The 27,982-nt window shown below is 34.8% G+C and overlaps 2 protein-coding genes across 2 annotated transcripts in view; both read left to right on the top strand.

Moving 5' to 3' along the window:
• Positions 1 to 27,982, top strand: part of LOC125233504 — a 521,975-nt gene that overhangs the window by 15,983 nt on the left and 478,010 nt on the right. The window lies entirely within an intron of this gene.
• Positions 4,938 to 11,079, top strand: LOC125233506. The gene is made up of 5 exons (XM_048139548.1): positions 4,938 to 5,219; positions 5,311 to 5,412; positions 5,550 to 5,630; positions 5,760 to 5,980; positions 10,967 to 11,079. Coding segments are annotated over exons 1-5 (519 nt in total). The 5' UTR covers positions 4,938 to 5,217.

Raw genomic sequence — 27,982 nt, 5'->3', positions numbered from 1 at the left:
TATATCATTCATATAGGTACAGCTACATTATTATAATTACTAGCGGAATTACAAAATGTGTCCTTACATACTAGATAACTCGCATGGTCACTCTAGTGTTTGTTTGAAGAAAGTTTGAAAATAGGTACCTAATCTAATATTATGCAGACATAGAAAAACAAAATATTCGTGTGATATAGAAGTGATTCACCCCAAGTGGTTATAACATCATACTATAGTATACATTGTACGGGTTCAATATGCACTTATATGATTACTCCTGAGACTAGGGGTGTTATTATAAAAGAGATAGGTTTCAGGAAAACATACCCTTCTGTTATGTAAATATTTAAAATAATACAAACTAAACGGCGAAAAAAGCTTTACATTCCTTTTTTTCCGAACGAGTTGTAGGTAGGAACAGTACACCTAGTAGTTCTAAACTTGCTTCTTCACACCAAGTTTGTGAGAATCAGGTTTTTGGCTATACATGATCATAAATATTTGAAAACCAATATAAGTCAAATGAAAATAACCGTGAATCATTCAAAACTCTTATTTGAAAACCCCCATAATATAGGTACAAATTGCAATTTAAAAGCAAATACCCACTCATAATCTTCTAAAACATAAGTCATAAGTCTAAATTATAAATTGAAATAGATATCATACACGAAAGAAAAAAAAACGCGCGGAAAAAAAGGGCGGGCGGGTGGTCTAGCGGTAAAGACGTTAGCCGCGTAAGCTGAAAATCTGGGTTCGATTCCCTCCTCGGCCACCAGTGGACCTTGTCGTTTTTTATTTCGTGTGTGATATCTATTTCAATTTATAATTTATATATACTAGTGTGACTACTTGAAAAAAGAACAAATCAAAAAATATAAAAAATAATAATTTGATTTGTTCCCTAGTCATAAGTCTAAATAGTTGTCGACAGCATTTTATAAACCTTAAAATACTAACACTACCGTCTATGTATATTATGGAGACAGCAGTATTTTTCAAGTCCCATCCATATTTATTTGACGGAACGGAAGTGTATAAACCTGAAAGTAGAAGGAAAAATCAAATTATATTACCGCCTAGCAAACTTGCAATAGTCAATAACGGTCCTTTCTATCGATGTGTCCAAATAATGAACAAGATTCCCCAAACTGTTAAACAAATTAGTGATGTTAGGGTATTTAAAAATAAATTAAAAAGTATACTTATTGAGAAATGTTACTACACTATAGACGAATTTATTGAGGATAAATCTTTAGATAACATGACGTAAAAATAATGTTCTATTTAAATTGAATTAATAACAATGTATTTAAAAATTAAATTTATGTTACTATTTTGACGTTTACGACTAACATAACTATAATCGAATTGCTCTTATGTTTAAATTTAGTTTAGATATATAACGATGCATGATAATTCTGATGTACCTCATTTTAAAATGTATCATATATATTAATTAAGTTAGTGAATAAGTAACATATCCTATATTGTATGCCCTAGCAGGGTATCATGTACCTACTAAGACCTATGTAAGACCTTTATTGTACTGATGAACATGATAACAATGGATTAAATGAATATGAATATGAATATGAATAAATTTCTGGTTAAAGACATTTATTAACTCAAAAGAAATAATTACATTTCACTTAATGAGTAAAGGTATTTTACAAATGTAGTGAGCGCCTACATGCATAGGTACATAATATGTTGAAATAAATAATTAAACAAAGTTATTACTTAAATAAAACTAACTAAAATTTAAGTTTTTTATGTCAACAAATAATAATGTAACACTTTTTTTGTAACAATTTCATTGATGTTGATAAAACTTTTCTATATCTATGTCTAAAACTATCCTAGTAGGTATATTTATTTCTATGATTTTCATTTTTAAATCATTTAATTTATATGGAAAGACTGACAAAACTAAAATTGCAAATGGGACTTAATCGCGTATTTACTATGTTTGCAGTTTTAAATATGTGTAAAAATCGTGAAAGTTTGAATCAGTGTACTGACAAAACAATTTATAAAGCTTCTTTTTGTAACTTTTTGGTACAGATTGCTACGGAACCCTAAAACTAACGTGTTAACACACATCGTAAAAAAAAGCCATATTTCGGCCTATGTGCTTCACCTTTGACCAGTGCCGGCAAAGCCCGAAAGCGTTAGGTTTGCGGCCTCAAATGGCAAGTGTCATTTGATCCGTCGATATTTTTCATGGCAGTTTTCCGGCGTAGGTTTAGATTTGTAACGCGAATTTAATGAATCAGCCAGTCACAAGGTAGGTGCATTTTATGTTTAAGATCATATTTAGAAAGCAATAGTTTTATTATTGCGTAAAAAAGCTGTCAAAAATTGAAGTATGTATTTTGTTTGTAAATATGGCCTGAAATTAATTCCTTTACTTTGAAATTTAATACTTACCTACGTAGTTATTTTGATGTCTTTCACGTTCACCTTTCGGACATTTTATACTTTTACTTACTCGTAATTATAAGGATGTTGTTCGGCAATGTCTCTTTTAAATTCTCGCTTTATTATTTTAAAAATAAAATCCAAAGAAAACAGATATTTGTCTATAAGTTTAGCAATAAGATCTCAGTTTCATTGCCCTTTTTGGACGACTTTTCTACGATAAGATCGCCGTTTGTTCTTTTCCGTCGACTTTTCTATTTTTCGCCGACCAGCGGAAAATCCTCGTTCCTATTTGAATGTAAACTGTACCGCAACACGAATCGGTTCTTTACTGGGCACGTAGCCGAATGGCACAAATGCTCACGAAACGAAACGCTCGTAAATATCTATCTCTATCGCTCTTGCGTATTGGCGCGACAGAGCCAGACTACCTATCGCGACGTTAGTAGTATATATTTGGGAAGTTTAAACCACTTTCATTTCGTTCGAGCGATTCTCGCTCAAACTCATTCCAGTGGTCTAAACTCCCAAATACATCCTAACCCTCAAATATCTGGGCAAGAATTGTATCATCATCGTTAGGAAGTTTAAACCACATCGATATCGTTTTGCTATAATAATCGCGTTTGCATGATCATGTTAGCCATACCGTTGGGAAGTTTAAAATCACTTCATACCGTTCGAGCGTTTCGCGATCGAAATCGTTCCAGTGCTTACAAACTCATATATCCGGGCTCTCAAACATCGGGCTAAGATTTTTTCTATGTTACATACTATTCAAATTACTTGTCGTCTCTTGAAACAAAGGTGTTTTGAGAGCACTTTATTTGAATCTTCAGTGAATATCAGTTATAAGAACACGTTATAAAATGTATGTTTCTTGAAAAAAGATGCAAAAGCTTAACGCAACTCACTCTCTGAGGTGGCCAGTCCCAGAGTGCGAGTCTCTTCCAAGCGAATGCTCGGTTGACTATGGCGTTTTCACACAACATGTCTGATCAACTCGTCAGCGTCACAGAACATGAATGGACCTCCAAGGTGCTCAACCCCGGCGTAAGGCCGCATTTTACGTGCATCATTTAAGTACAATCCTCTTCAGGCATGGAAATCCATATATATCGACCGCGTATATACAGAGTTTCCCTAAGTATCTGATTCAACATTGCACACAAGTCGGTTGGCCAATTCCGAAAAGTGTGAACGTTGGAGTCCCCGGTCGTCGAGACTCATCAACGTCGTCTATAAGGCGTTTATTTATACGAAGTAACATCAAAAACTTTGATAGTGCGATGTAGACCTATCGTTTATAATAAACGAAGTAAATACCACCTTTTGATTAACAATTGTGGACTTTGTAATTAAACAGTAAAAGTCTGAAACGGCAGAAAATACACTATAGTCTTATTTTGCTATGTCAAGGGGGAATGTAATCAGATCATATTTATTATCATTGATGTTTTACTGCAAGTGCGGCCTCTATTAGTGAGGGATGGTACTAACTAGCTACTTCGTTAATTAGATGCTTCTAAGGCATCGTGTTATCCAATATATTATTATGCTAGGTTGCGCTCATTTCCATAGATGTCGTTCACTATCGTTTCCATAGTAAGGAGCTTCCCTTCAATGGTTCGAACTAAAAAAATCTCATGGGTTCATTTAGTTAAGCACTCAACAAAAGGAGCCTATTTGAGCAAAACAATTATTTCATAATGACTTCGAACTATGTATGTTTATTGGAACAAGAGTTTTAGACTGTTTGTATTAGGAGGATAAATACTTAATAGATGCACATAAATATATTGTAACGTCATTATATATTTGCTCAATTATTACTTTTAATAGCAATAGTCTAAAGTCTTATTTAAAAAATATGGATATTTTTTTCTGATATTAACATTTTCATTCATTCATTTAAAGACGAAGAGAAAAAATAATAATAAGCACTTCACAGAAATGTTGGCCATTTTTGAGATTCGAACCCAGGACCATCCATTTTATAGGTACTGTTAAGTACTGCTACTTAGCCGATCATCAAGGTTCGTGTTGCGAAAATGCAACGTCATATCCATATGTTATTCTAATTAGGTATTCTGCATTGATTGCACTAATTGTTAAAAACAACATCTAACATTTCGTAATTTCGAAACGGATGTAAATTGTTATAGGATACTTGCGTTAGCATAGTATTGGCATAAATATAGGGTTGCCGCCGGCACGTATTTGGTGATTTATGATTATTGGTGATATGATAAAGTAACATTATCATAACCGGGATAAACACCTTAATCTCTTTATTCACTGTTTTGGATGTTTCATCAGCGCAAAACATACGTTTTAAAACCAATGTTTTCTTGTTAGGTGTTTAACTTATTCTAAGTACACTAAAATAATATGTTTGAATATTGGCTTTTAAACCAAATTGAGAATAATTACAAAAATAATTTAGTAGTATAAATTACTTTAGCAACATGTTGTCTTGCCGCTATGGAGTGATTTCTTGAATAAGATTACCTACACCTAAGATACCACTATCACTTAATCACTTAATAAGTGTGCCTCGATTTTGCATTTTAAACACCGTAGTATATTAAGTTAGTCATACAAATGGCTTACATGCATTTATTACGAGTACTAGTAAAATGAGGACTGTGACACCCCTGATTCGTTTAGTAAAATCATCAATAAATTGCTATTAATAAACCATCATTCTAATTGTTTATTCCTTTGCTACTTTGCTCTTTACAGTGCACATTACGTACTCATACGTCTTATAAATAATAAGTTCGAACCACCGTCATTTCTACATATAACATGTAAGTAAGTGTTGTATTTTGTCTTTTTATAAATTATAATACTAGTTGCTCATGTGCAAGGTTTAAAATGATTTTTTTAATTTACTTTTAGGTCGGACTCCGAGTTTGAAACTATTGTACCCCTAAATAACAAGACTGGAGGTGCGAAAGCGAAAAAACCGGTGCAGAAAAGAAAGTCCGATGCTGCTAATAGGTAAAAAGATATGACACCTGCACGTACCTACTTACATATTGTATGCGTTGCATACGTAAATTGTTTTTGATTATTACGTTTTATTTTACCTACTTACATTATGAATTTAAATTTACAAATTGTTAAAATATTTTCAGGTCCGATTCAGAACGAGAGTGGGAAGAAATTGACGCGGGGACCAAGAAGGTGAAGAAGCCTCGCCAGGCGAAATCTCCTAGGTATGTTACACATTTAAAATATGCATCTATTCGATTATTATAATTGTGACACCCACCTATGTTGTAATCTGAAAAATATTTTTTGTTGCCTTGTTTTGCATTACTTATATTTTATTGTATTATTTACAGGACTACTAGTGGAGCGTCTAAGAAAAAGACTGCCAGCAACCCCTTCGACGTCTTCGAGCTATTTCCTGATGACGAGGCATTTGCGAAAAATTGCCCTACACCAGACCAGCTACGCTCGTCTATAACTCAACGCGTGGCTGATGGATTGACTCGGCGTGCTGCTGATCTTGAAGGGGAGTTTTTCTTGGAGCTGCGAGTATACAACACCGCCGATATACGCAGTGAGTTAGCGGAGCATAAGTGGAAAAAGGCCCTTCTGGCAGTTAAAGCGCAAATAAATAACGATACTCTTCAGTGGGAATATCTACAAAAACTCACAAAGCATTTAAGAACTCTTTTTGACGATGCTGAAGTTACATTTTTTCACAACAAAAAAGGTTAAAAATTCAGCATTGTCAAAAATAATTTTTAAGTGTATATTTTGAACTGTATTCGGATACCACACATATACATATAGGTACTTACTTTAGTTAGATAAATACTTATTTTACTGTTTTATACGCGAATTTAGTTAGGTGGAACTAAAATGCCTTTTTGCTCTGCCTGTTCAATCCAAGTTCTGAAAAATAAATGGGTTGGTCATTTGAGAAGTACTAAACACAAAAATAATTCTTTAGTGGCAGTAACTGATGGCGTAATTGAGATTTCGTCTGCCTTTCAGGGTCGTATATCATCTTATAGAGTTTTCGGATCTGAAGAGCTAGAATTTGCTATACCTGAACAGTTTTTAGATAATTTAACGTCGAAACTAGAAAATATTATAAAACAGTGTTTGATAAAGCACGTGTGTTTAAAAATCAATTTCGAGTATTTTGGAAACTTTCTTTTATTTAAGAACAACCGGCAGGAAACAAAGTCGTTTACGACAAAAAACTTCACAGTACATCAAAACTATACATTTTCTGAGTTATACCAAAAAGTTATAAACGACATAAAAAATAACATTGAAAATTTTGAGCAGCGCGATAGTGGATGGACTTTCTTATCTAATTTATATTTAGAGGTTAATGTTAACAAATACCAGCCTCTGAAAGGATCTTCTTACATAGATTTACCTAAGTCTATTAAAAACAAGAAAGCTTGTATTAACATACAGAATAAAGATGAATATTGTTTTCTGTGGAGTATTGTTGCTGCGCTTTATCCCTCAAAAAATCACAAAGAGCGTACGGCCTCATACCCCTACTTTAAAGACGTGTTGAATATTGATGGTCTCAGTTTTCCCATAACTTTCTCTGATATTGGTATGTTTGAGCATAAAAATGTGGGTTTAAGTATTAATGTGTATTCTTTAATGGATAATCGTACAGTGGCAGGACCTATTTATAGATCTCAATATAAAAGGAGTAAGAAAATTAATTTACTTTTAATAGAGAAAGGAAATAAATCGCACTACGTTTTAATAAATAATTTGTCTCGATTGGTTCGTTCCCAAATAACTAAACATCATGGTAAACTTTACTTTTGTGAAGATTGCCTCTTATTTTTTCCTTCCCTAGACAAGTTTGAAAGTCACTCCTGTAGGGGAATCGCCACTGTACTCCCGGAAAGAGGTACATATCTACAATTTAAACATTATGAACGTCACTATAATGTTCCTTTTGTAGTTTATTGTGACTTTGAAACAATTCTTAGGCCATTTCAATCATGTGAGCCTGAAAAGGAACCTCAGGGAAGTTTCACTGTAAATAAACAAATGCATATACCCGCAGCTTTTGCCTATAACATAGTCTGCTCTTATGATCAACGCTTAAATAGATTTATTCAATACAGAGGACCCGACTGTGTTTCTAAATTTTTAAAATATTTATACAGACATGTTGAAGATATTTATAAAATATTGCGTGAAGAAGTGCCTATGATTTTCACAGAAACAAATGCTTTAGCCCACAAAAATGCTCAGACATGCCACATTTGCCTGACTGCTTTATTTGGCGACAAAGTAAGAGATCACTGCCACTTAACTGGTGTTTATCGTGGGGCCGCTCATCAATACTGTAACTTACGTTATAGTGTTCCCAAATTTATTCCTGTTTTCTTTCATAACTTAGCAGGATATGATGCGCACTTGTTTATAAAGGAGTTATGCGAGGATGTAGGTTCAAAGGTGCAAATAATTGCGAAGAACAAGGAAAACTATATATCCTTCAGTAAGTTTTTAAAGATGCCTGACGATCAGTATGTGCGGATACGATTTGTAGATTCGTTTAAATTCCTAGATACAAGTTTAGAAAAATTAGCGAAGGGACTTGCTAAGGCAGACTTTTCTCACTTACGATTGTTTTTTCCTGATGAAATCAAATTTGACCTATTGACTAGAAAAGGTGTTTATCCTTATGACTATATAACATGTTGGGACACGTTTGCCGAGACTGAATTACCTTCGCAGGATTTATTTTATAACTCGTTAACTTCGGAGAACATAAGTGATGAGGATTATGTGCATGCGCAAACTGTATGGAATACATTTAATATAAAAAATCTTGGTCAATATACGGATCTTTACCTTCAGACCGACGTTTTACTTTTATCAGACATCTTTGAAAATTTTCGGCGAAATTGTATGGTTAGTTATCGACTAGATCCTGCGTTCTATTTAACCTCCCCTAGTCTTTCATTCGATGCAATGTTACTAATGACTGGTATTAAATTAGAGCTAATATCAGACCTAGAAATCATTCGCTTTATTCAAAAAGGGATTCGAGGAGGGATTTGTATGTGTTCAACTAGACATTCCATTGCAAATAATCAGTATATGAAAACCTACGATAACAAATCACCTGATTCGTTTCTCATATACATAGATTGTAATAATTTGTACGGGTATGCAATGTCACAACCGCTGCCTGTGTCAGATTTTCGTTTTTTGGATGACTTTGAAATTTCACACCTAGATATTACATCGGTTTCAGACGACGCGGAATTTGGGTATATACTTGAGGTTGACTTGCTATATCCGCAATATTTACATCATGATCACAACGACTATCCTTTTTGCGCAGAAAAGTTTGTTCCACCGGGAGGAAAAAATACAAAATTAATTCCAAATTTGTTCGATAAATATGAGTACGTAATTCATTACGAGCATCTAAAAACATGCCTCAAAAACGGTTTGGTTATTAAGAAAATACATCGTGTACTCACTTTTAAACAAAATTCTTTTTTAAAGAAATACATAGACTTAAATACAGAGTTGCGGAAAAATGCGAAAACCCAATTTCAACAGGACCTATTTAAACTAATGAACAATTCGATATTCGGAAAAACTCTTGAGGATTGTGAACGACGCGTTGACGTAAAACTGGTCAACCAGTGGTATGACGAACGAAACAGCACTAAAAAGGTTACTTGTGGCGGTACTTTAATAGCAAGACCCAATTTTCATAGCGCCACAGTGCTCACTGACAACTTGGTAGCCATTCAAATGAAGCCAGAAAGAGTTGTATTGGATAAACCCATTTACATAGGATTCTCGGTATTAGAACTATCCAAAAACCATATGTACAAATTTCACTACTCGGTAATAAAACCCCACTATAGTGATCGCGTTCGCCTCTGTTATTCTGATACTGACAGTTTCATTTATGAAATTAAAACTAGAGACTTTTACCAAGACTTAAGAACACATTTCTTAGATTTCTTTGATACGAGTAATTACAGTCCTTTAAATGATTTCCAGATTCCTTTGCGTAATAAAAAGATTCCGGGACTATTCAAAGATGAGCTAGAAGGATCACTTATAACAGAGTTTGTAGGATTGCGGTCTAAGCTGTATTGTATAACTAGTACACACCCGAAAAAGGGCTTTGTAAAAAAAGCAAAAGGTACTAAGGCTGGTGCCATCAAAGATTTGACACTGGAAAATTACAAAGACGTACTTTTAAACGATAAAATCATTCGAAAAAAGAATATTTTGTTTAAAACTATCAAACATGACATCTTCACTCAAACGGTCAACAAAGTTGCTTTATGTAATAAAGATGATAAACGAATTATTTTATCAGACAAAGTTTCAACTATGGCATGGGGTAATAGTTCTTTTTTGTAGATCCGAAACAAATAATGGAAAAGTTGTAACTAAAAGTAAGTGCTGAATATTATATGTTGTAGCGAATTTCAATGTACTATTTCAATTGTATTTACCGTGAAAGTGTTTCAAACTGTTATTAAACTTAGTTAACACAGTTAATCATGAAAAAAATTACACTTTATTTTAGCAGGATGAGGGATATCCACTTATACTCTGCTAACTCACTGCATTGGAAAATAAATATATATATATATAAAAACGCACGTCTGTATTTTATGCTTTTATTTTGTATACTTATCTAATAAACGTATAAAAAATATGTGTTCAGTTTATTTCTTCTTATACACTCCCATACTTTCCATTTTTACAGGGTGTAACCAAAATACTGATCAACCGTTTAAGAATGTATTCAATATAGTACCTATTGTACAAATAATTATGTTATTTTTAAGTAGCTTTAACAATGTTTCCCAATGAAAATAATGTAAAAAGATGAATACATTCTTAAAAGGATGACAATTATTTTTGTTATAAGTTTCCTACTCAAAAGCCTGAGTGCTGTAGATTCATTTTTCTTTAAGGAAGTACAGAGCTATACCTATCTTATAGTAAATAATAGTTGCAAGTGCGCTCTGTGAGTAACTTTCACTCAGTGTTATAAATTATAATTAAATACATCAATTTCTTACTAATGATAATGAGTAAGTATACAAAGGTGTTAATTTTGCTCATCACATGTGACTCTCTTCTTTTGAGCTGTTTGATAAATCAATTAACGCCGACAAGTAACAAGAAGCTTATCTACCTAACCTGTATATATTGCATAGCTGAATAGAGTCTAATTTCTTGGCGCGTGCATGCCTACGCTGGCAAAAGCAGGTCAACAACATTATTGGAAAACTGCAATACTGACATTCTCTATATTGTTATAATGTTCGCATGTTCGCATTTATGAATTTGATACAATAAGAAGTGGTCGTTCAAGTAATAAGTTCAAGTAAGTAATTATTTTATTTTTATTATATACTTTTAGTAAATATTATGTGATAATTTAAATACATTATTATTATTTATTTATTTAAACTTTATTTTACAAAAGAAAAACTTAAAATTACAAGAGGTAGATTTAATGCTTAATAGTAAGGCTTTATTAAAGGTAATACTTATTGTGTTACAGTTTCAACATGTGCGAACATTGTGACCCCGAGGATCCTTTTACCCATGCTCAAGAGTGGAACACCCAGACATTTGAAGACGCATATCCAGAACTTGCCAACAAGCATGACGTGACCATTACAGCACCATCAATAGAAACACCCAACAAAAAGAAAATAAAAACTAAACAGCGTGCTCCAAAACGTAAATTAAAATCATCCACTACTTTTGTGAAATGTAGAAAATCCGTTGCTGAGGGACCCCGTCTGATACAAATAAAAATCATCGGCTTACGTAACGGGCAGGAAAGCCAGGCAGAGAGTGATGATGAAGAAAATATGATCTTTAGTGCTCAATATATAGCCAGCGAACCAGTGGACAATGTTGTGGATTCGGCATACAGTTTAATAAATCAAATCTCTAAATCAATGTTACAAGAAAATTTCTGAGTTTATTGTTAAGGTTAAAAATGTATGTGTGCGTAAAATAAAAAAATAAAAAATGGGTCTTTCATTACAGACTTTTATTTATTATCATTAAAACATAATACAGTGCTTATTTCTAAAATAGTAAACATCGTTATAAATCTTGTGCAGACACAATAGTATCAAAATACCACTTTTTAATACATATAACATTTTTTAAAGCACATTTTTTTTCATGATGCAGGCAGTTATATGCACTAGACTTATTACAATATTTTTCATGCAAATGTAGAAAATTAGGACAATCTTGTTCACCTAAATCTATTACAGCACAATTAGCACACAAATCTTTAACCCACTTAATTTTTTCCGCTCCTTTTACATAAATGTTCTTGTTATTTAAATGGTTCACAATCATTCTTTTAAATTCTCTGTGATCGACAAATCCTTCCCTCCATAAAATCCCGTGGTTTTTTTCTAACCATATTACTCTTTTTCTTTCTTGCTGAGATAAATGAGAAAACGTGTAGGGTGGTTTTATTAGAAAGACTTGCGTGTATTCTTTAGTACTAAGTGCGAATTCCTTTATTATAAAATCGTTATTTAATGATTTAAATCCTTGAACATCCACGAATAAGCTTTTAGTGCTCATGATATTTTCCTTGTTATATTGCTAAGAGGTCTATACTCTATAATGCTATCATTCAAAATAAGACAATACGCAGATGTTTGATCGGGTATATCCTCACTGCACTCTATTTCAACTCTGATGTCAACAACACCCGATTTTAAAGTGTCACTTTGTCTTGAACAATCCACGAAAAACAATGGTGCTATTTCTTTGAAATCGTAAGGATTTAACAAGGGTGCCTGACTACGATTATAGTAGGACTGTTGGAATTTAGAATATTGCTCGTATAATATAGCATACTTCTCATCGGAAAAACTAACATTCAAATTTTCATAAGGATAATATATAGAATTCAAGAAAACTTTAACCTCTCTCAAGTTACAATGATCGAAATGTGTTATATCTTTGTCGGACGCATTTTTCCTACCAGTTTTCAAACCAACTATAACATACCGAGGTTTTTCGATTTGAGATGAAGTTTTAATAGCCCAAGAGTGCTTGGAAGTTTTTGGCAGCAGTGGATATTCGAAGAGGTCCCAGTTTCTGAACGCAATTTGTATTGCACGATCTTTTTCCACATATTTAAGAAGATTCAGTCTTTCCCGATCAGAAACCTTAATATGAGGCATACGCCATACCACTTTTGATAAAGTAACATTGTCTATATATTCATTTGGGTTCAATTTAACGCTATTCAAGTTAGTGTTAGAGCGTAAAAGTATAAGTTCATGTTTGCAATTAATAATAATTTTGTTGTAGTCTTCAGCAAAGCCCAAAATTTTGTTTAATGGTATAGAAGCAGAAAATAAACCTTGGGTAACTTTAGTACCTTTTATGTCCCACCCCCACGACTTTGCCATTCTCGCTTCATGTTCACTCATGGATAAAAGAGATTTCATTGTTGTTGTGATTCCTGCATTTTTTATTTTGTCTATTTCAATTCCATTCAGTTCGTATCGAATGTCTTGAAAGAAATGGAGGACAGGGTTATTGGTAAACAGGACGCTCGACACGGGTTGTTTTGTTTCTCTGTTCATCACTGTAATAGTACCTTCTATGTATAATGTGCTAGCTGAAGGCAACACGTACATATCTTGCTGATTGATGGGTATGCGAATTTCATCGTTCAAATTAAAACTTGTAACGTAAGGTTTGTACGAGTGGTATTCATAACTTTCGATTGAGTTATCATAGCTAAAGGAGTTTGCTAAGTCCAGAATGCTCATTTTAGTAAACCGATTGATCTGAGAAACAAAATATTTTCACTAGTGAGCCTGCTTTTCGGTCTTCTTTTTCTTGATAGCACCAAGGGTACTGCCTGATTTATCACGGTTCACTGCTGTTTTATTGAAATCAATCATTTTTTCCTCAGGTGTAAATATATTTGAATCTCTTCTCCGCGTAAATTTATCAATTGGTTGTTGGTATCTAGTAGTCTTATTTTAAGAGAACTTAAAGTATTTTGAGTGACGGGAAAATAAATAACGTTTTTAGGCGTCTCTATTATTCTATACCCTGGAGGCACATTAGGTACAAATTCATGAACTATATGGCTCGGTTTTCCGTTGATAAATGATCCACTAATGATATCACATTCGATTCGAACTATAGTCGTCGATAGAATGGACACTGGAAATGGAGATTCCATTAATATATTCGCAGGAACAGTTTCATTACCGAAACCTAGTAGTTTACCTATGGAGTTATCGCCACCAAAATGTATGCTCTTAGAGCAAAAAATAGATGTTTTTAGAGTATTATTATTACACAAAAGTTTAAAAGAACAGCCTTGAACATGTGTTTTTAAATAATCGTTTAAATCCTGGAGTTCATAAGAGCCTTCTGGTATCTCCAATACTTCACCCTCACCGTAGTAAAATTTGCAATTTCGACTATCTATGTTAGGTATTGAATTAAACGTAGATAAATACAGTAGACCACATTCGTATTCACCGTCCAATTGAAGTTCAGGCGAATAATTTGTTGTAAGACTAGAGGAGGTTCCCGTTATGGATAAAGTGAAAGACATCGTGTAAATGACATTTTTTTTATTAGTGTTAACAATTTAAACGCCTCTGCCAAAATTGTTTTAAATATTTTATGCATAAATGACCACAATTTACAGTATTAAATTGTTGGAACTGCCTATAATTATATGAAATATCAAATCTTTTCAAATATATTATCAACTCTAATGGCGGTTTAATATCGCCGAAGCTATTATAATATTCACAATATTTTTTATCCTTTGCATAGGCTACCCAGTGAGTTCCTTGGTTTTTTGATTCGTCTAAGTTAATTATCGCGCATTCTCTACGCTTAGGAAGTTTGGGTAAGCGGTCTCTCATAAATACTCCTCTAAAATAAGGTATACCCGTTGAATTGTTGATAATATCGACATTTGTGAGAGCTCGACTGGGTAACCTACCATTTAGTTTTTTGAGGTTTTTAAGCATAGTCCTTTGCCATTTCTGTACGGTTTTATATGTAATCCTTTGCCCAACGCTATGGATTCCATCATTTTGTTGTGACGTTCAGATTCCGCTAGTTTATTTCTTGCCGCTTTATAGTCTCCTACAGCTTTAGCTATTCCTGCCGCGCCGCCTGCCAGAGAACCCAGAGCCGATAATCCCGCGAATATAGGAATCAACGGTAATATGCCTCCAGTTTTTGGAATAGGTATTATACGAGGTATCCGCATACGACTTGTGTTAGGAAATATTTTCTTCGCAGCTGTATAAGCACTGCTTATGATATTTCCATTCTTTTTTTTCTTTAATTCGCTACGTATTTTTGTAACTAAGTGCTTAAATGACTTAACACCTGCCTTAATTTTTGATTTCATAACTTTACTAACCAGCCATGACGCCAGTTTTTCTCCTTTCCCAGCGTTTTTTGCATTCATACGTCGCTTAGCCATTTTATAAAGTTCTAAATCAGCCTTATGTCGATCCTCTATACGTGAATATTTGTCGTAAGCAATATCGTGCTGCATACAAGCTGAATCTAACCCGTTGATACCTTTATCACCCCGTCTTAAGCGTTCTTGTAATTTAGTTCCAGGGCCGCAATAATTGTACCCAGGTATGTGTAGTTCAAATGGAAGATTATTAATGGCACTATTTAAAAGTCCTCTTCCTTTCATAGTCAGTTAACTAGTGATAAAGTAACATTCGCATCAGTATTATAAATAGATTTACCTCTATACAACAGCACTGCGCTCAATCCAACTATTTTCGCTTGTACTAAGACCCAACCACTTAACGTATAGCTTGTTGCCTTTTCTTTTCATTATTTTCTCTATAAGATAAACATTAGGATACTTTGTTTTTTGCAGCTCTTGTTCATAAAAGGTGCCTAATATTGAATTTTTTCGTTGATCCTCTAAGTAATATGTAACGGGTATAGTATTCTTAACTTGTTTTATTGTAAATAATTCTGTAGACCAATTAGGCGTATAACCTTTATGAAAAGCGCCTTTGTACTTGCTTATACGTACGCAATCCCCTACACTGAATTTGTTGGCCCTTGTTTGTAGGTATGAGCGAGGTTTGTTTAGTATAGATTTTATTTCAGACTCTTTATGGAAATCAACATCTATCGGTCTACACCTTATTGTGCGATGAAATGTATGATTATATGAATTCACAATATCATGTAAAGGTTTTCCAAACCATTTGTAATTGCCAACAAAACTAAAATATTTATACAGTTTGCCTTTTAAAGTTTTTATAACCCTTTCTACAATTGATGCTTTTTTAACTGAATAGGTTGAATAATGGTTTATCTGCAAGGATTCCAAATAATTTTTAAATTCAGTATTGTAAAATTCTTTTCCCAAATCTGTCTGTAGATGTTTAGGTTTGCGTTTTGCAGTGTCAATTAGTTGCCTAAAAGCGTCTTTGGTCTCAAATTTGGTCTTAGATTTCATCGGAATTCCCCATATGTATTTTGAAAATGTATCAATGACAACCAAAACGTACTTATAACCCTTATTAATATTATGAAATTTTTGTAAATCCAGTAAATCTGCTTGCCACAAATCATCTATGCCTTTTAGTACAACTGAACGCCGCGCAAAATTTTTGCGAGCAGACCTATGAATTTCATTTACTATTTGGTTCTTTTCCATTACTGAGTCTGCTCAAAATACCCTCAGTTTCCTTTTTTGTATAAAAGTTCAAGTTCAACTGGCGCTGCAAGCTATGAATTTGTGAATTTATAGTTTCAAGCAAAGAATCCAATTCACTTTTTTTGTAAGTGCCACTAAAGAGTTGATCAACATATTGTTTGTTTACACCATCAGTAGACAGCACAGGTGTATTAACACCTTTCAGTCGAGACGATTGTAAATCAAAATCGCCATTATCAGCGCGAATTAGTGCCCTTTCGCCAAATTCCGAAAATTCGAATACTCGTAAGCGTTTATGTACATGGTGTCCAAATTTATCAATGTTCATTTTGCTATGTATCATGCTTTATTAAAAGATTAAGATTGACTGCGGATCTAAAGTATCGTTAGGTCATTATATATCTTTCAATATATCTGATTCTTTCAATTCTTCAATTATAGATATTATTTCGTTATCTAACCCTGTATTACCAGCATCCCGGGATGCAATAAGTAGCTTTAATCTTTCAACTAACTCATTTGGATCATCCCAATAAACGTATGAAATATTATTGGTTACCTTTTTCATAGTTGGGAGCCCTTGTCCCTGGACATTACTCCCATTACTTTTTAAACGTTCTTTAGTATATTTAAACATAGGCCTTATGATTTGTAAATATTTTCTACCTTTGTTGCTTTTTATAGGTTTATTTGGATTAAAGTCACGCCTGTGTGCATTCGTTTCTAATAGCAGTAACTTATAATTAAGTTTATCTTCTTCAGTTATAACTTCAAGTTCAGGCACTTTTGTAAATAATAATTCCTTCAAACCCGGGGTTAAATTGTAAGTTTTTCCGCTAATTACTATACTGTTATTATCAAGCGCTACCACATGCGATCCGAGCATAATTTTACCACGTTCTTTGTGTACGCCAAAAGGGATATTCTCCAAATTATACGAAATGTTACCATCACTATTATCATCTCCGGGAGAATCTATCGAATCAGAAGTCTTAAAAGAGAACTCATCAGCTGATTCCTCGCTATTAATACTGTCATCTAAAGAGGCGTTGCTTCCATCATAAACGTCTCTACTTTTAGAGATCGGAGAATTCACACCAACGGTGTGAGTAGTACTTTCCTTATCACTGGCCTCAGGGCTGAATTTCAATCGCTTAATTGAGTTTTTCCAGTCTGTATCATCAGTCTTAAATTCGTCGCTAAGGTAATTATTTTCATTATTAAAGTTACTTTTTTTATTACTTTTAACCATCTCATTGAGAGGTTCTGTTATTGGTTTTAAAACTGACTCTAATGTCATTTCATTGGCCGTTTTGATGTTACGAATTAACTTAACTTTTCTCTTTACAGCCTCAGCTGACTGAAGCAGCTTCTCTTTTAAATTCTTCTCTTCGTTCATTACGATGCAACCTCGTTGGAATTATATGAAGAAATGGCGGTGTAATGTAATTGCGGCATTCTAAATACATTCATCTAAAATAATAAATGTATCAAAACCCGATCTATAGCATCCTGAATTCTTTGCACAATCCTTATTTATTACTAAGTAGTTGTGCGGTTGGTTCCATACAGTGGCACACATATCTCTAAACTGGTTCCATCGCATATCAGTTCCAACGTGTTCATCATAAATATGTCGTAAATTAATTTCGTCTTGTTTAAACAAAATAATCAGATTTGCATTATCTCTTATTAACTGTTTAGGTATTTTGCTGTAGGTTTGATTCAAGTAAAAACTATTAATGTTTTTGTGTCGTCCCATCGCAAAGTAATCCCTTATATTATTTTGATTTTCACATGCAACGTCATCAAATATGAATACAGAGTCATTAGCTGCATCCTGAGGACTCACGACTTCATCATTTTCGCGATATTTGAAATAATTTACTGAGGGAACCAATGACAACACTTTTTCTAGATAGTTGTATAAAGGTTGATAAAGAGTTTTTGAATACACATACACATTTTGAAAACGAATTCCTTGTTCATGTAAAAGAAGACCTATCATTAGATTGGTCTTTCCACAATTAGATGGTCCACAAATGACGCAACGGATTGAATTCGGTAAAAGTTTTCCATGATAAGAATTCTGTTTTGAACAGTTTGAAGCTAGTATGTCAAACCGAAGGGTTTGAGGTTGCTTAACAAACTTCATAGTAAATACTCGTTAGTTAGCAACGTCTTGTTATTGATTTCGTTTTCGTTTCGCGTCGCAGATATGCCTTTAGGCTACGCCACCTGTTTATAGTCCAGCAATGCAGTTGACTGTGGGATTCCAGCGCAGCTATTTGGAACGACGACGACACTTCGATATTTACGATCAGCGATCCGATTGCTCAAGAAAATAAACAAGAAAAAGCTACAGTGTTGGTTTTATTTTATGACAGGTGTCATGGAATGTTTCATCATTGCACAAGCTTTGCTTAGTTTGGGCCTTGGGGCTAGGTTGATCTGAGTCAGGTGTAACCACAATATTTATATTATTAATAATTATTTATTTATTTGTTTACTGTGTACTGGTACTGACTGGTACATTTCAAACTTCAAACTTCAAAATTGTGTTATTGCCACAATAACTTACTAACTAATACATATAAGTACTTAACTAAACTTATAAACTAACTAATAATAAACTTATAAATATTTGTGGAGCAATAAGGTCTCCGTCTCAGCATGTGCTGGGCATAAAGTTTAGCGCTGGTTTTCAGACAGAGCTTTTAAATGTGTGTCGGTCCCAAACAAACAAGTTTACATAATTTTTGGTGGTGCTTATCTATACTATATATATAGGTGCTATAAATATGCTAGGTGTCACAAATATAAAAAAAGAGTACTTTCTAATGTAATCAATACAAAGTAAAGTAAAAAATAAATAAATTAGTAAATAACTAAAAAGAAGTAAACATTTCGACTGGAGGGCAAAATATTTCGATTAGTTAAAATTTAAAGACTCGGGTTAGTAATATTCATACTCCCCGAGTTACACACAATGTTTTTCATCACACTCGCAATGTAAAAAATATGTAAATAGATGTAAAAAAGTTAAGTACGGTACAAGAAATTTCATTATTCCCTTGGGAGAACGATTTTTCTATAACTCACGCTCCGCCTGCGTGCAATAGCACATTTAAAGTGCGGGTGTGATGAAAATAATAATAAAATATTTACTTAACGCTATAATTTTCTGTTTTTCGCACCATTAAGACCTGTATGAAACGAATTATTCATGGAAGGTACGTAAGTACTTTAGTAGCCTATTCAACAGTTGTAAATAAATAAAATGCAACGTGAAAATCAAGAATTCAGTGAAACCGCACACGGCGCCGACATTAACACGCCGCACTCACTAAAAGTCTTGGAAATTCCCGACAGTTCCGGGAATTAAACCTGTGCAGTATTTTCTCTGACGCATACGGTACGTTTAGTGAGACATAAGGACAGGTAATATGCCTTTTACCGGCATCGTGGCAAAATAGAAGCAGGTAGACTCTAATTTCTGATTTGTTTGACGTTTAGGGTGAAAGACATGCATTTACGTTCAGAACAGTGATATTTATTTGTAAGATTTGTTCTCTTTGTTATATTTGTTAAGCATATTGAGTTTTCAAGTCAAATTTTTGTCAAGCACGATTTCTTATAATCGGATATCGGATTCATGAGGCATTGAGGAAACTCCTCAAACCTTAACGGAATACGTATATTCATTTGTGTTTCCATCAAATAATCAAAGATTTACATTAAAAGCAGTTTTAAAAAATATCTACACATTTCTACATAATCCAACATTCGCAAGTACCTTTCACCAGAACCCCAGATGCGGCGGTTTTTTTTCTTAAAAATTATCAAATCCACTTTTATATCTGGCAAAATTTTGCTTTTCATACAAATAGGAAACGATTGCATTGTCAAAAAAAAAGGATAGAAATCCCCAAGCGCCACCCCACTTCACCGTCCTACAATCAAGTTCATGTGTAAATAAAACCAAAATAGGACGATTCAAGTTCGTCCAAATACAATTCCCATAAGCGTGGACCCTTGTAAATGTCCGGCAAAGGGACCTTTTGGCGGGACTCGCCAGATTTTCATTAAAAGCTGGTCGAGTGTGAAACCTGTGGGGTCTGTGTCGATAAACGTTAGTGTTTATATTGGTGCCTTTCCACTGGTATTCCTACTCCGAAGGCTTCGGAACGTATCTACATCAACATCATCGGCCTTCAAGTATCTAACAGACTATTCAAGCAGTGTCAGGTGGGGCAACAACGTTTTTCGTGACTGTGTAAGCCAATACGGGAGCGGCAAACACGACCACAACTCTGGCAGGTGTAGTGCACCCGTGGCGAAGAGGTATCGCGCTGATAACGCTTGGCTCGCTTACTTGCGAGTGCCGCAAACCAAGCATTGTCGTGGATTGTACGTCCATCAAACACCAATTTGCGCCACTTGTCTCTATCTTCGGCAAGCTCTTCCCATTTGTGGACCGGGATGTTGAAGGCGTGCATGTCTCGCTTGGCGCAATCTTTACAGTACCTACAGTAGCGGAAAATAATCTATCATACTTTTTCGGACACATTTGCAGATTTATATCATAAAATTTTAATAAATTGCGATGTCGATAAAATTTAGAATATAGGTGCGTATGAAGAAGACAATTTGGGCAACTTAAGGTCGTTTTTAAAACAATTCGTATGCCCGAGTTATGCAGGGTAGCCCTATGGGTCTTAAATGGTAAAATAATAATTTGGTGTAATTTTCATACCAACGACTTCTGAGATTAATAAATCAATCCATATATATTATATTGTTAGTAGGATTTGCTATTTTGTGTATTTATAATAAAAAAAAAAAACAATATTAGTAACATACACGATTGGTGTGTGTAGTCTCTAATCCGCATCAGGCTCTCGTGGCTGCCCATGGGCCACGTGGGCGTTCTAATGATGATACAATAGTTGTTTATTTCATATAAAAGTCTAATTTTAAGAATTTTTGACTTATTGTTTTCGTTTCTAACCAGTATGATAGATTTCTTTCCGCTACAGTACCTACTGTACGTTCTAAACGCTGATTGGTTTAAACGTTAAACGAATGTACCTATGGCGTTTTGCGCCGTTTGCGCCTGTGCACGCCCGAAGACGCCGAACAGTAAGTGACTGCAAGAGATTGCTACGATGCAAGCTACTGACAATTTGGCTATTGATTCATTTTTACCACTTAGATTACCATTTCACGTCTAAGACAGATGATTGGCAGTCCTCAACTGTGCGTTTCTTCGGAAAGTTACTGCTTCTGTGGAAAGAACTGTCTGCTGTATTGATAGAAACGAAATTTTATGTCTTCAAGAACGACCCTACACCGCAGTGGCATTCCTTATGGTGCCCGTAAACAACGCAAATTGATTGGAGTTAACTTTCTACTTAAATAAAGTTATACCGCAAATGAACTATGGGTACACATAATAGCAAACTTCTTAGTCGCTTCTAGTAGTTCTTAAGTTAGTATTGCAAACAGTGCCACAGTGTAAATAATTCAGGGTGATTTCTCTAGCTGTATGGATTCGTGTGGCTCTAGCAAACAGTGCCACAGTGTAAATAATTCAGGGTGATTTCTCTAGCTGTGTGCATCTGTGTGGCTCTAGAGCTTGGCTCGTGGAATTCCAGTAGGGGGTTTCTTCGATTCCGAGCGATGCGGTCTAAGTGACAAGATGATGGGTTGGCAGTGCTAGTCGACGTTAAAATATCACTGCTAACTGTGAATAGTACAATAAATGCATCGTTTTTGAGATAACCTCTGTGTTATTTACCATATTTATAATTCTACAACAGTATTTGACACTTATTTCACTCGTGCAACGGCGAGACTTAACCTTTCGTATGCGCCTGTCAAAAATTTATTCATTTATTTATATGCGAACTTTTGTATGTGACCCAACAAATTTAAGTTTAATATATACGGAACTGACCTGCCTCTCATACCTACCCAAAGTCAAGGGAATTTTGTGCAGTTTTCAAAACGCGCTTCGCGTTTGTAAAGAAAATTAATGCCATTCATTAATCTATTGCTGATAAACTAGGGAAGTGAGGGAAATATTTTTTCATTCAAGCAAAGGGATGACGTATCATACGTGCCAGTAATGTAGATCATATCCTCGTTGTCTGGTGATTCGTTAAAAATGTGATGACATTAGGTTCACTAAAGGCTCAGTGTGCGTTCCTAAAACGTCACTAAATAAATGAAATTACATATTTAGTGATTTGTTTGGACGCACACTCTGTAATCAGTTACAATAGTTTTTCCGCATAGTGCAATGCAGGATGGTCCCCGGAGGTTGCAGCAGAAGGAATTTAATTAAACACATAAATGTTTAGCTCGCTTTTGGCAGTCGGTCTGATGCAGACTAAACCTAATGAGGTTGGGGTTCGTTAGTTTCATTATTTATAACACTCTATTTTTAACTTCTGATTAGCAGAAACGTCTGCAATCGATGCCGTTAGGCTTAGAATAAATTTAAAAGTGGAAAATGTCTGCCTTGGGTGAGACTTGAACTCACGGCCTCTGGATCGATACTCCAGCGCTCTGCCAACTGAGCCACCAAGACTTCAACCAAGCCAGCGAAATTTTCCACTACTAAGGTTAATGGGACCCGTAGCGACATCTACCGTAAGAGTGTTAAACTTCTTAAACGGCAACCGGAGTTCCAAGTCATATTGGAAATTCACCAGTTACGATGCGCTAACCATGCTAAATTTTAACTTCTGATTAGCAGAAACGTCTGCAATCGATGACATTCTATTTTGTTTTGTAGATCAAATACTTTAGCACCCACCATCCAAATGTTTCAGGCTTCAAAAAAATTCAATCTTTGATACTTGCAAGAGTACATTACGATACAAGTGTGGAAAAAAGGAAATTAGAAACGAGTTATGAACTTACTTTTAGGACATGTATAGTACGACATTTTTTAGTAAATAGGTTTTTTTATACCACGTCGGTGGCAAACTGGTATACGGTCCGCCTGATGGACAGCGGTCACCGCAACCTATGGACGCCTGCAACTCAAGGGGTTTAACACGCGCGTTGCCGTCTATCTGAAGTTTCGGCTTGACAAGGAATGAACCTTATGAACCACTGCACACTAGTGCGGGCAAAAAGCACCATCTGGAGGGCGATTTTTGAATCTCGCATACGGGATTTTGTCACTAAAATAATTCATATCTCCCGCTCCTTAACTGCATTTAACTATTTTTATCACTCTTAAACGCCCCCATTTTCACTCTTAATCCATCCCCTCCAAGATTCAATACGCCTAAATAAATATCTGGCATAACTGCGCACCTTTGTGCTGCAGAAATGAGCGCTCGTACAACCAGCCTGTTTACCGAAAATGGTGATTCTTGTTCGGAAATTGTCCGTACTTACATAGAGGAATAAGTAAGGGAAGAGTTGTAACTCCATACATCAGTAAATGCGAGTTATTTGTAGTGACATCTATCGTCATTCACTCGTCAATCACGCGCCAACTAGCGTAAATTATCAGTACTGCTACTCGACACTAGGTGCCGACACTATTGCGTCTGCCAAAAATGTAATATTAAAACAGTTTACACCTTATATTATAAGCTGAAGTAATTGAAAGCAAAGTACTGATTAATACTATTGTAATATTAGCTAAAAATTGTTGAGCAATAGACTTTTTGTTCGTCGTGACGTCTATTGACAAGTAGCAGTACTGATAATGTACGCTAGTTGGCGCGTGATTGACGAGTGAATGACGATAGATGTCACTACAAATAACTCGCATTTACTGATGTATGGAGTTACAACTCTTCCCTTACTTATTTCCTCTATGGTACTTACGATCTTCTGAAGCAGGGTACGTAGCCAAATGTACAAACGCTCACGATAATACCGTTTTCGTAGCTATCTATTTCTATCGCTCTTCCGTATTGGCGAGAGACAGACTGCGTTTCGATCGGCGTCTAACGGCAAAGATTGTCATTCGGCTAGACCGACAGGTACCTATTTGGAGTCCTTCGCACCTTTTTAATTTCCGCTCAAACACGGAACGGAATCCGGCCCTTTGTACGAGAATATTAAGCAGCAAATGCTTGACTTTTTTATGAGATGTGGTTTTATAAATAGGAATTAATCAAGGAAAAATACTAAGAAATAGACGTTAAACTTTCGTGAGATATATATTTAAATATTTAATCAATCAACGGTTGTACCTCTCGTTATTATAAATCGTTTCTAAATGGGCCGAAACATGTCGCAGCAATAGCGATATAATAACGGGTGATAACAAAAAAATGAGAATAAATTTATGCAGTTCTAGAATAAATACTAGTCAACATTGTTTGTTCTAGAAGTTGTTGCTATCTCTTTTTTGTAACATAATCGCCATTTGTTTTTTTCATTATTCATTAGGTACTAAGAAATTTAGTAGAATAGGAAAATTGCAAATTATGAATGCAGACATCAATCGCAATGAATAAATCAACAGTGATCGGTGAACAAGGATATGCGTTCGAGTCCCACGTTGGCCATTTATAATTTGCGATTAATAAAGTGGTACGTTCCACAATAAAAAAGGAAATCTATATGTTTATATTTAAACAGGAGGTAGGAAAATTATTAGAGAGAGCTAGCGATTTGTTCATCGCTCGGTAACTCGCTGGCGCTATCATCAGATCATCACGTCTCTTTTATTTACACGAGACCGACTATCTTTATGTTTCTTTCTAACGCTGATAGCTCAAAGCTTACTAGCCTTTTATGGGACCAGTGTCTCATGTACTCAAATGTGACAGGCAAGTAACTGAAAACGAATTGTCTTGAAACTTAAAAAAAATATGATGGTACATGTATTAACCCTTAATAGGGCAGGGGGCATATATTTACCACCATAGTTTAGACTTTATTTGAAAATTTGACAGAATTCAAATTTGAATAATTTCCGAAATTCTTCTGCCCTATTAAATTAAGGGTTAAAAAGAACAGATTTACTTACAAAAGAGGAACGGAAGTTTAGTTGCTTTTAGTATGTAATTTTTAAGCCAGAATAAACTTTTTTCATTTCGTTTTTATTCTCAATGGGGACGCGGAACAAACAAAATACTTCCATTTGTACTTGAGTATATTTCCTCGTCTTCGCCTAAGAAAATATTTTTTTGAACTTTTCTCGAATAACTTTACACAGAATAAGTACCTACTGGTTTTCTAATTTGAATTAAAATAAGAGTTGACATTTAACTACTTATAGTAATAATTTTAATCTGAAAGTTGGCAATTGTAAACTAATATTATTAATTATTGACGGAAAATAAGAAATGTACGAGTAATGTAATACTTTCACAGCTTGATATTCTTTTATTTATTGTACATGTAAAGTTTTTAGTTTTAAGATAGTTTTTTATAAGACAGTGCTACGCCCTTGCAGGGTGACCATGTACCTAATCTATGTTATGTAACACCTCTTTGCTTGAAATAAATGAAATGAAATGAAATGAGCAAAATGACCTGAGAGGTATGAAAGCCTCATTGACAAGAATTAAAGAATAAAGTTAATTTTCGACATGTCTCAAGTCCATTGCAAAATGCAGTGTCAGTTCTTCGGTCGACCCTGTCATTTTATTTCTAACTGACATGCCGTTACCCTCAGACGCATTTATCGTTAGTGGGTCAATTTAGGGCTTGAAAATAAAGAACCTAGGCTTTCCGAAACCTTACCAGTCACCGGCAATAATATGTTGCACAACGGAGGTCGCAAAAACATCTACCAGATATGAGCATTGAGCATGTCACATTAATTTTGTGGCCACCGAAGAGTACATAACAATACAATACAATAATTTGATTTCGGAAAAAATCCATAGTGTTAGTGTACATTCCCTTAAATATATGTTAGTTATATTTACATTACATCTAAAAAACTAAACTATAATAAATTATACACTTGGCCTCTGGGTGCCATATGCACACTATCCCAGTGTCTCCAAAAAGCACAAGCAGGAGATTCCAACACTAAGCACACAAGGCTGGAACTGTCTCGCACCGGTGACTGTCCCGCGAGTCATTAAATTAAAGCCTGACAAGATTTTATTTGACCCTGAAAGAGTATCGCTGGGCGTTTTCCAAATTAAATCCCGAATATCGAATTTCACCAGATCTGGACGTGTTTGGGCTCATTCTTCTCAGAATCACGAGCTGATTCGATCCCGACGATAAAAAAATGTGTCCTATTTTTTTTCCTTTTACGTCACGATTTTAGTATGAACTTACTACGAGCGGTGACGTATTGGAAACTCGAATTTTGTATGGAAAATTTGGGACACATTTTTTTATCGTCGGGATCGAATCAGCTCGTGATTCTGAGAAGAATGAGCCCAAACACGTCCAGATCTGGTGAAATTCGATATTCGGGATTTAATTTGGAAAACGCCCCGCTACAAACCGCTTTCATATGGCAATAATGTGCGGACGTCACATATAATGGGGACAGCGTGTACTGGTTTCGCGTTAATATTTGTAGAAAATTAAAACATGGTTCTAGAAAATGAAAATTTAATAAATCAGGTTTTAATACTCGCTAAGTACTTGTTCTCGCACAGCCTAAAATACATGAATCTTGTGCCTTTATCGAAGTCACCCATGTTTATTTTCTTTTTGCGAGGGACCTTGTTTCGTACTGGTAGCAATGACGGAATAGCCTCCTTATTTCTATAAATATAAATATTTTTCATGGCAGAGCTAGAGACACCTTAAATAAGAACAAATAAATATATTAAGTTAAATCGAAACCAACTAATCAATGCAGGAGAACCGCACTATAAACTGTCAGTACCGGAGATGTCAACAACTGATTTCGGAACATTGTTACGGAAATGCTGTGAAATGCTTCATACTTTTTTGTTGTAAGTAATTTATCACGTTAAGTATAATTATTTTCACTTTTTAAAATATTATTTTTGTCATATTTGCGATGAAACTGTTAGAAAATTTAAAATATTTACTTCTTCTTTACATCACTGACATTCGATGACTTTCGATGACGGGTGTCAAATAGTAATTCTTGCCAGTAAAAGAAATTAGTTCAGCTGAAAATCCGCAACGTGGCGAGGGTCAAATAAAAACTTGTCAGGCTATAATTCGTAAAATGAGCGTTACAAGATAGGAGTACTTGAAAATGTTCGGAATTTTTGTAGGTATCTTGACATTCTTAGGTAGGTACTTTAAGGGTATAGGACACGAATATCCAGACTCTTTTCAATTTAAATTTCGTAAGCCCAGCTCGTCGGCAGGTGACGCACAATGTCCGGGTGATAATAATGTCACATTACCTTGATGATTGTCGAGCTCGAGCGGGACTGGAAGGAAATAACGTGATTAATCAAAATCTCGACAAAACCATGTGTTGAAGATTTCATGCGTTCTTGAGCCTTATAGGTATATATCAAAAACAAAACATTTCGAAAATATGTTTCAGGGGAGCTATGGTTGTTTGTGATTATGTTGATAAGTCAATGTACACATAGTCAATTTAGAGAAGGTTAGTCGAGCAGAACTCTTTATTGAAGTGAAACTTCTAATGCAACTCGTTGAACGTTTAACGCTCAGTGTTGCCACCTCGAATTTTGGCTTATTTTCATTTCCACTTTACGAAGTTTTATTTCTTCCGCGCGGATGGACTCCACGCCACGCACTACTTTTTCGTATTATATTTGAGAGTGCTTGTTCTTTTCCTAAAGTTTTCTAACCAAAAATAATATTGGCCAGTCTTCTTCACATGTAGGTAGGTACTTACTCGCAAATCAGAAATTTAAATCCTATCCTAAACATTCACAATGCGATGCT

This window comes from Leguminivora glycinivorella, chromosome 14 (assembly GCF_023078275.1).
Source record: "Leguminivora glycinivorella isolate SPB_JAAS2020 chromosome 14, LegGlyc_1.1, whole genome shotgun sequence".
Taxonomy (NCBI): domain Eukaryota; kingdom Metazoa; phylum Arthropoda; class Insecta; order Lepidoptera; family Tortricidae; genus Leguminivora; species Leguminivora glycinivorella.
This window is presented reverse-complemented; position numbering and strand designations above follow the sequence as displayed.

What these genes read in the sequence shown, in the direction of transcription:
- LOC125233506 (XM_048139548.1), top strand. An exon ending in AAGTCCGATGCTGCTAATAG is followed by an intron (nt 5,413 to 5,549) that starts GTAAAAAGATAT and finishes AAATATTTTCAG; the next exon opens with GTCCGATTCAGAACGAGAGT. An exon ending in CAACACCGCCGATATACGCA is followed by an intron (nt 5,981 to 10,966) that starts GTGAGTTAGCGG and finishes ATTGTGTTACAG; the next exon opens with TTTCAACATGTGCGAACATT.